Raw genomic sequence first — 13198 nt, forward strand, 5'->3', positions numbered from 1 at the left:
TTGGGGGTAGGGGCGGGGGGCACGGGCTGTCGTCAGGCCTCAGGTCATACTCGCAGTGGGACCTGGGACCTGAGGTGAGGGGCTTGCTGCTGAGAACAGGCTTCAGGGGTGGGAGCCGGGAGCCCTCGGGTGGTGCTGACTCGAGTGAGAGGCCATCAGTGATCCTTCGGGGTGAGAGGGCGGCCATCGCCACGTGCACATGGATTGGGTGTGGAGTGACAGAAGCCAAGGATGACTGCTTTGGCACTTGAACATCAGAAACAGAGGGTTATCATCACTGATGGGGAAGACTAAAGCAGAGACGGCTGGAGGGCAGGACAGGAGCTTGTCTGGGACAAGCTGAGGGGGTTCGAGGGGGGCTGCTCAGGCGGTGGGGGGCCTGGCCGACTGGACAGTGCTGTGAGGCCGAGGGTCCGGACAAGAAGGCCAGGGCCCCTTCCCAAGTGGAAAATCGGGCCCTGGGCCTCTCGACTCATCCGGGAAGCTTGAGGGCCAACCCTCCTGGAACAACCCCCTGGGCTCTCCCAGGGGAGTCCATGGGCCCAGCTCAGACTGTCCGGCTCCTCTCCTCAGCCCTGGTCTCATGGAGGGAGGGGAGGGCTGTCTCTGCTTGGTCCCGGCTGGTCTGGTCTCTCCCAGATCTGAGTATGTGCCGGACACGTGACTTTCTTCTCACCCAGGTGCTTGTTTGGAGTCCCAGTCACACAGTTGCTCTTGTCTGGAGAACACAGTGTGACCACCCCGCAGCCCCATGGCTACGCCTCACCCTCTTCCCTCCCTGTCCATGTGTCTGCACAGGCCTGTGAGCACTGCACGGGCAGCATCTGGGAATTCCGGGAGGAAGGGGGGGGGGCAGCTTGTCCTCAGATGGCTGTTGCGGGGGGGTGAGTCCCAGGTGTCAGTTGACTGGTCTCCTTAAGAGGGATGGGCAGCCTGGACTAGCTGAAAGCAGGAAGCACTGCCTTGTCTTAGCAGTGTCCCCATGTCCAGAGGAGGACTCAGCTGCACCCATGGACTGCTGTCACTGTCTACCACTCTGGTGCCTTGGCGGCCAAGTGCCCACTTGAAGGCACAGGGCTGCAGCGGAGGCTGGGGTTCACCAGGGTCCCCCGCCCCACCTCTGCCTGGTTACAGAGGTCATGGTGGGTGCCCCGTGTGCCCAGCCTCAGCTCTAACTCTCCTGGAGGCTGTGTGCTTGCTGCCCAGCCCCCCACCAACCCCAGGCCCAGCCCGCACGCAGCCTGTCAGGCAGGCACTCGGCACTCCCTCCTCTTTGCAGGTGGACAGACTGGACGCCCCAGACAGACTGTGGCAGTGAGAGGAGCACATGGTGGCACCTGCCCCTCTCCTGTTTGGTAGGGGGCAGCCCGTAGCCCCTAGTCCCCTGGGGAGGGGAGGAGAGTGGGGCAGTGATTGACACTGCCTGCCCTTCCCTGGCTGGGTTTCGGGCAGGGTGGGATGGACGGGGAGGACAAAGATCAGTGCTCCAGGACTGCTGGACTGGCATGGCCTCATCTTCCCAGATCTGCATGCCTGGCGGCTGCCCAGCTACAAATACTGCTGTGTGTCCCCCCCCCCCCCGCCCCCAACTGCCTGGCCGCAGGCAACAAGCCTGCTCTTGCTCTGCACTGGAAAGCTGCCTGGATGGCCTGGCCGTGAGCAGTCAGAGCGGTTGGTGTCCTCTACACAGAGGCTGCAGGAGGGACACAGGCCTGAAGTTTGTGGGCAGGCAGCACAGAGCCTCAGGCCTCCCACACCTGTGTCCTCCATACTCAGGCCCACCCAGCATTAATGTCAGTCTGTTTCTTAATATTTTGATGGGCATGCATGGACGCAGCCCACTGAGCTAAGTAGGTGTCTGTGTGGGGACGAGGTTACAGCCTGGCCAGCCCTCCAGGGGCCCCACAACAGCAACTCCCACCATCCCTGCAGCCTCTGTGTGGTCTGGGCTGGCCTGAACCCTGCTCCTTGGACCCCTGGCCACTCGGGGGCAGCAGGAGTCCTCACCCTGGGCCTCTTCTTCCGCAGGCCGCCGCTACGCAGACAACAGGCCCACTGCAGGCCCGGCCTGCCGAATCCCCCGCCGGCTCCATTGTGCAGCTTCCGCGGGGAGGGCGCCGGGTGCAGCACCCTCTACGGGTCACTAACCTCCCCAAGGAGCGCGTCACCCCAGAAGCGCAGAGAACCCACGGGAGACGGGACGCCTGGACGTCATTTATTTTGCTGGAGCCCAGTGATGGCAGCCTCTGAGCCGCTCGGGGCCTGGGGCGGCCACTGACTGCCCGAGGCAACCGCGGCGGCCGCCGCGCAGGAGGTGGACTCCGACCACTGGGCCCTCTGGCTGGAGCCTGCACTCTTGGGGAGTCGAGCGCAAGTACTCCCAGGCGCAGGGGAACGGCGCCCTGTCCACTCCGCGCTGGCAGAGCTGCCCCCACCCAACGGGTCACTTTGCGGACCCGCTGGACAGAACGTGTAACTCGCACATTAAATGAAAGTCTGTTTATCCGGGCCGAGCTTCCCCGCCGGTGCTGGCGTGGGCGGGAGGGGCCAGAAGAGCTGCGGAGCCTCTTGTGGGGGGAGGGCGGTGAGCAGGGCTTGTCAGGGGTCCTCTCCCCACCGTGTGCGCCGCCCGGAGCCTGGAATCCCGCGGCGGCCTCGCGGCGCGTTGGGTGCGGGGCGGCCCCGCCCTCCCGGTAGGGAGGGGGCGGCCCCACGCGCCCCGGGGGCGGGGCTCCGGGGGCGGTGCCCAGTCGGGCCCGCGCGGCCATTGGCTGGGCCGCCGGCCCACCCGGCCTTAGTTTCCCGCGGGCTCCGGGCGGCCCGGGGGCAGGGCCGGGCTCGGACTATGCAGGGCGGAGCCCCGGAGTGACGCGGCCGACCCGCCCCGGCCCATAATCGGCGCCGCCGCCGCCGCCAAGACCGAGCGCAGGAGCTCGGACCCGAGGCCGCCGCCGGGCCCCGAACCCCGCCCGCCATGCCCGCGCCCCGCGCTCTGGCGGCCGGCGCGCCAGCGCCTGGGAAGGCCGCGCTCACGCACCCGGGGAAGGCGATCCTGGCAGGTGGGGCACGCGCACGCGGACCCCGACCCCCACCCGACCCCGCCGCGTTTCCGGGTGGGTCCGGGACACCGGCTTTGCCGCGCTTCCGGGCGGGCCCGGGCCCCTCCGCGTGTCCCCCCGGGCCCCCCGCTAGGACCGCAGGAGGGGCGTGGGCCCGGCTCCCGGGCGGCGGGCAAAGTCCGGGCGGGGGCAGGGGAGGGGCACGCCGGGAGGGAGGGGGAGGGGTCTCAGCGCGGTCCGGGTCTCGGTCCTTCCCCGCAGGCGGCCTGGCGGGTGGCATCGAAATCTGCATCACCTTTCCCACCGAGTATGTGAAAACGCAGCTACAGCTGGACGAGCGCTCGCACCCACCGCGCTACCGGGGCATCGGTGAGTGGGGGCGGCCGGCGGGGGCGGGCAGGCCGGCGGGTGGGGTCGCTGACCGCCCCCTCCCCCAGGGGACTGCGTGCGGCAGACGGTCCGCAACCATGGCGTCCTGGGCCTGTACCGCGGCCTCAGCTCCCTGCTCTACGGCTCCATTCCGAAGGCGGCCGTCAGGTGAGGCGGGCTCGGGGCCCCGGGGCCGCGGGAGGGAGTCCCGGGGCCGCGGGAGGGAGTCCCGGCCCCGCGGCGGCCCCTCTCATGCTTCTGCCTCCCACCCCAGGTTCGGGATGTTCGAGTTTCTCAGCAACCACATGCGGGACGCCCAGGGACGGCTGGACAGCACGCGCGGGCTGCTGTGCGGCCTGGGCGCTGGTGTGGCCGAGGCCGTGGTGGTCGTGTGCCCCATGGAGACCATCAAGGTGGGCAGGTCTCGGTAGGGGACAGGCGTGAGAGAGGGCCGGGGTGGTGGTCTTGTGCCCGGTGGAGACCATCAAGGTGGGCAGGGGTCTGCCTGGGGAGCCTGGAGCAGGAGGCCCACTGGAAGAGCCTTCTGTGGACTGGATTCTATTCTGGAGGCAGTGGGAAGACAAGGTCTTAAAAAACTTACGAGCACAAACCATAAGGTAACACGTGTTTGCTGCCTAAGTTGTGGGGAAAAACCAGCAGACATGATAGCAGAGGCTCCTCGGTAAGGTGGCCCTCTTGCTCCTGGGGCCACGTGTCTCAGAGGCCAGGTGTGCCCTTGCCCTGACCCTTGGGAGCCAGCGCCTTTGCTTCCCTCTTTCTCAGGTGAAGTTCATCCATGACCAGACCTCCCCCAGCCCCAAATACAGAGGATTCTTCCACGGGGTCAGGGAGATCGTGCGGGAACAAGGTGAGCCACTCAGCCTTACCCTCAGGTGGGGTTAGGGACCTGGGTCCGGCTGGAAACAGCTGGCACCTCCCCTTCCTGCCTTGGCGCTCCTGCGGGCTGGGGCCTGGAGGCGTCAGTGTGACCGCAGTGCCTGCCTGCCCCAGGGCTGAAGGGGACGTACCAGGGCCTCACGGCCACCGTGCTGAAGCAGGGATCCAACCAGGCCATTCGATTCTTCGTCATGACCTCCTTGCGCAACTGGTACCGAGGTGCGTCTGTTCCCCAAGACCCTACCTCCAGACCTGGAACCCAGCCCTTGTCCTCCGTCCCCTTCTGATCGCAGCCCTCACGCCCATCCAGGGGACAACCCCAACAAGCCCATGAACCCGCTCATCACTGGCGTGTTTGGAGCCATCGCGGGCGCAGCCAGTGTCTTCGGGAACACTCCTCTGGACGTGATCAAGACCCGGATGCAGGTGGGGGCGGGGCCTGGGCGGGACCGGGAAGGGGTGGGACTGGCTGCTGAATCCCGCAGCTGCTGGTGTTCTGCAGGGCCTGGAGGCGCACAAGTACCGCAACACGTGGGACTGCGGCCTGCAGATCCTGAGGAACGAGGGGCCCAAGGCGTGAGTGGGGGAGGGGCAGGGCTGCCGTCCCCACCCCAGGCCCCCGCCTTCCACCTGGGTCACACCTCACCTCCTGTCCACCCATCCCAGGCCCTCCCTTTGTCCTGTCCCCAGGGAGTCTGCTCTTTCTGCTCTTGCTCCTCCCTCGGATCTCTGGACCCACCCACACTTTCCAGACACGCTAGCTTCATCTTCTCTTCACCCTCCCCCCTCAGGTTCTACAAGGGCACCGTCCCCCGCCTGGGCCGGGTGTGCCTGGACGTGGCCATCGTGTTCGTCATCTATGACGAGGTGGTGAAGCTGCTCAACAAAGTGTGGAAGACAGACTGAGCCCCGGGGTCTGCGCATGGGCTGCTCCCAGCGCCCCCTTCTCACAATTGCAGTGCAGTCGTGCCAAAAGGCCCCCTTCTCCTGTCCCTTACAGTCCATGGCCCAGGGCTGTCCCCTGTGGCCATCGGGTCCATGTGTCCCCTGTGGTCTGTATGACACCACTGTGGTGTCCATGTGTCCAGCTGAGACCGGGTGTTCCTCTGGCCTGTGAATCTGTGCCCACTTGTCCACGTGCTTACTCGTATGCCTGTGTTTCATGTTTCGTGTTCTGTGACCCTATGCCCCACTTCCTGGGGTGCCTGTGTGGCCTTGGGTCACGGCCCTGTAGCCATGGCCTGGTCCCAGCCTGGTGCCTTCCACCCTGGGCAGCAGGGGCATCACCCTGGCCTACCACAGCTGCCTCTGGGCCTCAGCCTGGCCTCACTGCATTCCAGGGGCTGCGTACCCCCCGCTTCTCCCGCCACTGGCCTTAACCAGCCCTTGGGCCCTCCCTCCGCCCAGGACAGGGTGGCACCTGCCACTCTCAGGACCACCCTTCCAAGGCAGAATAAACTGGATCCTGTTGCAGCCTCTTGTCCCTGTGTCAGCCCATCTGTGGGTGGGCAGTGGTGGCCACACCTCTGCCAAGGGCAGGCCCACTCCTCATCCGAGGACACTGTTGGGGCCAGGCAGGCTGGTGGGCAAGCGAGCTGTGGCCACAGTGTTAGCCCCTTGGGAGGCCTGACACCAGGCCAAGGAACATCTGGCCTCCATCCAGGCCTTGCCTGTGGCCTTGGGGCAAGATCCTGCAGGGTCACCTGGCAGGCAACATTGAGTGGGCAGAGCAGAGCTGCCCCACGCTGGTGGCTGCACCTGGAGACAGTGCTCTCGGGCTCTTGTTTGTCCTGCAGCCTGTGGCCCAGCCCAGCTTACCCCCTCATGGTTTCCCTGTGATGGTCTGCTCAAGGGGCACTGCTTTGGGGTGACCAATTTTTGGTCCCCTGAGACTCTGAGCACGAGGTCCTTTGGTTTTTTTTTTTGGCTGCGTTGGGTCTTCTTTGCTGCGTGTGGGCTTCCTCCAGTTGCAGGGAGCAGGGCTACTCTTCGTTGCAGTGCACGGGCTTCTCATTGCGGTGGCTTCTCCTGTTGTGGAGCACGGGCTCTAGGCGCACAGGCTTCAGTAGTTGCGGCACGCAGGCTCAGTACTTGTGGGTCGTGGGCTCTAGAGCGCAGGCTCAGTAGTTGTGGCGCACGGACTTAGTTGCTCCGCGGCATGTGGGATCTTCCCGGACCAGGGCTCAAACCCGTGTCTCCTGTATTGGCAGGCAGATTCTTAACCACAGCGCCACCAGGGAAGTCCAGGAGGTCCTTTCTTAATCCTTCACTTAGGCTGGGAGGTAGCAGCCCTGGGGCAGGAAGGGGTGGGCACTTAGAGCCCTCACCCCACAGCTCAACCTCAGGAAGGTGTCCCTCTTGCTGAAGACTCCCTATCCCGGGACCCAGGCACAGCTGGGAGCCCAGCCCAGCAGGGGGGCCAAAGAACCCTGAACTGGAGGGCCCCTGTGGCCCAGATCTGGCTGGGAACCACCACCCACAAGCCAGGTGGAGGAGGTGTGAACAGGATGGGATAAGCCAGTGCCCCAGGCTGTGAGGGGGCAAAGGACCTTCCTGTCCAAGGGACTACATGGCAAAAGCCACACAAAGGGCTTAGCTCAGACTGGGAAATAACCTGCCCGCAGGAGACTCCCAGCAAGCAGGTCCCATTCCTGGAGCTGCTCCTTCTGGGAGAGAGTTCCTCACCCCAGCAACCTCACACAGCACCTGGTGTCTGGGGCAGATCTGGGGGCTGAGGGTGGGCTTGAGGGTGCAAGGAATGTGGTTTTGAAGGACCAGGCTGTGTGTGTGCCCTCAGTGCTCACAGGAGATGCAGGAGAAAGGGCCCAGCAGCAAAGCTTCCCTGTTCACAGGCTGAGGCAAGCCACCTAATTTTCATTTCCCAACCTGTGAAATGAGGTGACACAAGAACCCACTCCAGTGGGCTATGAGGCTGGAATGATGTAATGTCTGTAAGGCACTTAGAACAATGCTTTGCACAGAGTGAACCCTCACAGGAGGCTGCTGGCAGTGCCCCAGGGTCCCAGGTAGTTCCTAGAGCGGGCAGAGCCCAGGAGCTGGGCCCTGAGGGGACTCAGTGTCCTGGAAATCTGACCTCTAGGAATGGCGTCTGCTCATTGACTGCACCCCAAGTCTTGTCCCCATCCCCTTTCACGAGGAGGAAGGGGACAGGCTACTCTGAACTGAAAGAAGGGCATGGAGACCTGTACCCAGGAGGGGCAGGGACCCCTCTCTTGTGCCACACAGCACAAGGTGGACAGCAGGTAGCCCAGCCAGAAAAGTTGGTTGAGCTGGGCCTGTGTCCCCTGGGGCTGTGAGCCTGGAGAATCCACCAGCCCCAGTGGACCACTGGTCCCCCACCCTGGCCCCGCCTGTTCACAGGTAGCTGGAATAAGTCGGCAGCCTCAGTTCCTGGAACTGAGACCTGAGCGGGGGGCGGGGTCTCTGAGCTGAGAGAAGACCAGCAAGGCTGGAGGGAAGTGAGCAGGTGGAGAGTGGCTAGAGAGGCAGGCAGATGCCTGGAGGGAGCTCAGCTGCATTTAACCAAGATCTTGAAGGCTGCAGGGAGGAGGCCGATGGCAGGGGACCTTGCCTTTGCAGCACTGGGGCAAAGGGGCAGAATGATGTGGGCAGATCTTTGAGCAGTCGGGAGACAAAAGAATCAACTTCCAGGGTGATCCCCCACCAACCTGGACACACAGGCCAGGGCCAGGGAGAGCCCCAGGAGGTGACTGGGTCTGCATATCAGAGGAGAGATGTGAGCTGAGTGTGGAGACTCCAGGTCACCATATGCTGCGCACAGCCAGAGCCTCTGTGCCCAGCTGGAAGCCACTCAGCCTCAGGCAGCCTTCACCATCTGGCATCGTCCGGAGCCTGGGATCATCACAAAATGTGCCCTGGACAATGGCCTCAGACACAGGCCAAGGGAGCAAAGGGTGAGGTGGTGGCCACTCCTGGGACAGGGCTTGGCCAACCTCCAGCCCCATCACAGAGGCCCTCAGGCAGCTGCCCTCCAGGGCCCCCCCGCCCCCACTTCCTTGAGGCCTCTCCTCACCCACTATTGCACAAGCGTCCTCTGGTTTTTCCATGTCCTTGTGTAGGTCATGAATGGCAATCAGAGCTTAGTACACACACACAAAGAGTCACTCCTGACAAATGGGTCTCTCTCCTTTTAGCCAACAAAGAGAAATCTGTTTTTCGGGTTGTGCCCTCAGCCTTCACAGCAAACACAATCTGAGCTGAGGATGCCAGAGTATTTTTCTCACTGACATTCTACTTCCTACGTGTTCTCAGATTCCCTGGACCAGGATCCTTTGTATAAGTCACAGAATCGGGGGGGGTCTGAGGATCTCCTGCCTCCTTAAGATCTGGCAACAGAGCCAAGGAGAGAGATGCAGGCACAGCGGAGAACTAGCTGAAAAGGACAATGGGAGGGCCACAGAGAACACCTAGGATCGTGGACAAACGTAGCCTAGGCCAACAGAGTGGGTGAACCATGGACAACATGGTGGCCCCTGGTGTGGCCTTGTAGCTCTTCTCTTCCCACGCCCATCTGGCGAATATCCCTAAGAGTAACCTCCCCTCTGCTCAGATTGGTCTAGGCCCTGACGCCTGACACTCCCCAACTGTTGTCACTTTTGTTTCCTCGGCCTGGCCAGCCACTCCCACTTATTCCTCCATTGGCTGGGCCTGGCCCGGTGGCCCCACTTGGCCACAAGACTGTCATCTCCCGAGTGACCTCCAGAGATGGGCCATCCCAGCGCCCCTGCTCAGCAGCCGGCAGTAGCTTGCCGCCCAACCCCCCGCTGAAAAGCGATCTAGGGCTCAAGCTCTCGGGCCAACAGGCCTGTCTGTCCCTGGCGGCCCTCCAGGCTGACCGCACCCTGGAGCCCCGCCTCCAGCCCACTATCCTCGCGGCCCGAGGGAACACCCCCCGACCCAGGGCTGTGATCGGGGAGGTAAAGAAACATCCGCGACCGGGGCCGGGGCGCGGGGCGAAGCTGTGCCCGCGTGCCGTCAGCTAAAGGCCGCAGACCTTCAGGGCGACTCAGCTCCCAGCCTCGGAGATCCGGAGACACTCAGGAAGTTTTCCGGACCCGCTCGTGAGGGAGGAACCCAACTCGCCGGGGCGGGAACCCGCGACGCCGGCAGGGAGCTCGGGGCCTGACCTCACAGAGAGAGAACCGAGGAGGCTGAGGGGAGCGGCGCCGCTTACGCCCGGAATTCGTGCGGCGCGCGCTGATGGCGTCACTGCGCGCCCGGCCGGCGCAGGCCCGCGCATGCGCTCGGCCGACAATCTGAAGGCCCCTCCTGCTCACTGCCGTCAGACCCAGGTCCTCGGAGCGGGTCGCCTGTGCCCCGACCTCGTCTGCAGCCTCCAACAGTCAGCGCTCGGCCGGCGCAGCCACCATCGCCCACCCTCCCCAACGTCCAACGCCCACGCTGGACGCTGCCACGGGCGCTCCTGACGCGCCTGCCTGAGGCTCACCCCTGTATCTTCCTCCCCGTGCAGCTTTTTGCTCTAAAGTCCCCAGTCTCAGCCACGGGAAAGGACATAGGGTCGCGGGATGGGACCAGGAGGTCCACCAGCCTCTCCACTGATGGCGCCGCCCAGTCCTCCACTAATGGCCTGCCTGGCCATCTCCAGCCCAGCCACCTGTTTCCAATCGTGGACTCAAGTAAGGCACGGTGACCATGGCACATCCCCATGGAAGAGGCGCCCAGGGCAACCATATGGTGCATGCACACCCCTCTAAGTCCCCCACTCCCAGAGCCTGTCATTACCAACGCAGGAGAAGGAGTGGGGCCTGGGGCATGTCCCTCCAGAAGGCAGCAGTAAACACAGGTGGCACCCCTGGTCAGTGGGCCTCCTGCCAGGACCTTTCCTCCTCTCAGTCAGCCCCACTTCTCGGATGGGAAAACCCAGGCAGAGACAGAGGACCTCTCTGGGATCTATGGAGGCCCAGGTCTGCACAGTCCTCACCCTGCCCCACCTAATGAGGGAGCTGAAGATAAGCGGTTGGGGAGGCCGCAGGTGGCATCACATCAGCCGGCTCAGGGGTCCACACCCTGGGATGGGATTCCAAGGGAGAGATGGAGGGTCTGCAAGCAGTGGCTCCTCCCTGGCCTCGGACAGCATCCTCTTGGTCTGCGACCTGCTTCCTGGCCTTGTGGGATGGGGACGGGTGTGTGCCTCGCTCAGTGGGTAGGCCGGCACCAAGTCCACAATGGGTGAACAGAGCCAGACGTGGAGTGCAGAGGGGAACAGGATGGGGAGGAGCCGTCCAGGAGAAGGGAAGGGGTCCCTGAGGACAGGCAGGGGCTGTGCCCTGACCTCCCGCAGAGGCTGGCAGAGGTGGAGGCTACAGCCAAGACCCAGGCTCCACTCACACCTGCTGGGCCAGGTGCACGCATAACCCGTTGGCCTGAGGGACCGAAGGGTTCATCCCTTCCTCTGGTTCTCGGGACCGGGCTTGGCCCAGTCACCGCTGGGAAAACCGAGACCAGCCCGGGGCCTGGACTGCAGAGGTCCAGCGGCCGCTCCACCGAGGGGTCCCCCGCGTGCGCGTCCCGCTGACAATTGAGCGGCCAAAGCAGATTAACCCTCGTGCTAATCCCCGCTAATGGTTTCAGAATCCCCGGCGCCGAGCGGCTAAGCCGGCCTTTCTCCGCGGCGCGGCCGGCCCTCCCCGGCGGCCTCAGCCCGCGGCCGCGCGATGCTATCTCGGCCCCGCCGCGCTAATCCCCGCGCTCGCTTTCTTCCCGGGCCCGCTCGAGATCGGCCGATTGGCCCTTGATTACGGCTGCTATCGAGGGCCTCTTTGTGCTGTGGGCCCTAAATCCCCTAATTCCGTGATAAAGGAGGCATTAGCGGGCGTTTGCTGCTGAGAAAGGCACCGGCATGAAAGAAAGCAATCAGGGGAATCCTGATGGCCTCGCCTGTCCCGCCGAGGAGGGGGCAGGAAAGGGGGCCCGGGTGGGCGCTGCGGGGAGAGGGAGGGTGGGGGCCACTTCCCACCTTCATCCCGAGTCCGCCTTCCCCAGCCCCGAGCTGCGCCCAGGACCCCTCCCCGCCCCCACCCTGGCTGCCGAGGGACCCCGCCTCCCCTCTGGCCTCACCTCCGCACTTGATGGGACCTAACCCCCAAACCGGCCTTGGACCTTGCTGGACCTACCTTGTGCTCCGGCCTCTGACTGTCCAAAACCCGTGGTTCCTCAGGACTTACCTGCAGATCCATTCCCTTGGCCCCTGATGCTCCTCTGCCCCCTCCTCACCCCCCGGAGTTCCTGCCCCCCATCTGCCCCTGTCTCTTGGCGCTGACCAGCTTTGACCAGTCCTGGAAGCATCTGGGTCCGCTCTTTAGTCGGGGAAACAGAAGGGAGGGCAGCCGGGAGCGACTGGGATTGTGGAGGGAGCGTGTGCGGGGGGAGGGGGCCTGAGACCCCTGGCGGCGGGCAGGTGGGGTGCGCAGGGAAGGCCCCTCTGCAGAAGCCACGCTGAACCCCAGGATGGGGCTGAGAGCACCGGGCTGGCTGCGAGCTGGGCGCAGTGGCGGAGCTGACCCAGAGTCTGGGCAGCTGGAGGAAGGAGGCAGAGGCCAGCTGGGGCAGGTGGACAGAGGTGTCAGAGTCCAGGGGCTGGGGGAGCACGGAGATAAGGCAGCTGATCCTCTTATCCTGAGCGTTTGGAGCAGGGGAGTGCCATGATTGGATCTGTATGCAGAGCGCACCTGAGCCACGACAGCAGGCTCATTTTGGGGAGGGTCTCAGGCCAGGAGAGTAGCCGGGAGTATGTAGAAAGGCCATTGTGGGGGCCCAGGTGGCTGGCATCTGCATTGGCACTGAGGGGGTGGCAGAACTGGTGAGATTTGGGGGTGGCAGTAGGGGAGTGTCCAGCACTGCATGCAGTTTGAGGCTGGGGCAGCTCTGAGGGCAGGTGGGTGTCATGGAGGCACATGGGTGGGTGGGCCACTTACCTGGGTGGACAGGTGTGCATTTACCAAGGTGAACGGAATTCTAGGTGTTGTTTACCTAGGTAGCGAGGTGGAAAGGCAGGCCGTTCACCAAGGAGGACCAGTGGGTGGGTGTGGACCAGCGGATGGTGTCGTGGACCCCTTCAGTGGTCAGCTCACCCATCCTGCGCCTCTGAGTGTTGGCGACCAATGGTGCACAGCTGCCTCCACCTTGGAATGTTGCCCTGGGTGGTGGAGCCACCTACACAGCAGACAAGGACTAACCGGCATAGGGACTAAAAGGCTGGTCCCTGCTTCCTCGAGACAGTTGAAAACTGAAGCAGCCTGTGTCTGCCCCAGTGCTTCCGTGGGGGTTTCCAAGGACCCAAATGCCTTGTCGCTTAACACTCCACCCCTCACCCGTGTCACCCTGTTCATCAGTTTCCCAGGAAGCAGGGCTCTCAGTGTGCAACTGGGATGGTTAGTCCCCCTATGCTTCTGTTGTGTGCCCCCAAAAAGAGATGTTGAAGTCCTAAGTGTTGGTACAAGTGTTGACCCTCCTTCTAGCTTATACCTGTTCATATCCAGTGTTTTCAGTTTTTTTAAAAATGTATTGTTCAGAGTTTATCATTGTTATCCATAGGAGGATTAGTCCAAAGCAAGTGACTCTACCATTAAGAGAAGTGTAACTCTGCTCACTCATTTTAAATATCTTTTGAGGCTTATCTAAATTACTAGATACCGGTTTTTTTTGTTGTTTGTTTTTTTAGTTTTTGTTTGTTTGTTTGTTTTGACCATGCTGCGTGGCATATGGGATCTTAGTTCCCCGACCAGGGATCAAACTGTGCTAGGCATAATAATGGTCCCCTCGAAAATGTCTACATCCTGAGCCCCAGAATCTGTGAATATGTTACCTTACAT

General features: G+C 63.2%; 1 protein-coding gene across 1 annotated transcript; it reads left to right on the forward strand.

The window, feature by feature from the left end:
* The first annotated feature begins 2805 nt into the window (after positions 1 to 2805).
* On the forward strand, positions 2806 to 5795 carry SLC25A1 (solute carrier family 25 member 1). Its single transcript, XM_079943220.1, has 9 exons — positions 2806 to 3059; positions 3321 to 3428; positions 3497 to 3596; positions 3703 to 3841; positions 4212 to 4296; positions 4440 to 4544; positions 4636 to 4751; positions 4828 to 4901; positions 5117 to 5795. Exons 1-9 carry the CDS (start codon positions 2975 to 2977, stop codon positions 5229 to 5231), a joined length of 927 nt encoding a protein of 308 aa, XP_079799346.1. The 5' UTR covers positions 2806 to 2974; the 3' UTR covers positions 5232 to 5795.
* The last annotated feature ends 7403 nt before the right edge of the window (positions 5796 to 13198 follow it).

This window comes from Stenella coeruleoalba (genome assembly GCF_951394435.1).
Source record: "Stenella coeruleoalba genome assembly, chromosome: 14".
In the NCBI taxonomy this organism is placed as follows: domain Eukaryota; kingdom Metazoa; phylum Chordata; class Mammalia; order Artiodactyla; family Delphinidae; genus Stenella; species Stenella coeruleoalba.

Coding starts and splice junctions, on each gene's coding strand:
- SLC25A1 (XM_079943220.1), top strand. CDS start 2,975: ATGCCCGCGCCCCGCGCTCTGGCGGCCGGCGCGCCAGCGCCTGGGAAG. Junction 3,060..3,320: donor GGGGAAGGCGATCCTGGCAG/GTGGGGCACGCG, acceptor CCTTCCCCGCAG/GCGGCCTGGCGGGTGGCATC. Junction 3,842..4,211: donor GCCCCATGGAGACCATCAAG/GTGGGCAGGTCT, acceptor CCTCTTTCTCAG/GTGAAGTTCATCCATGACCA.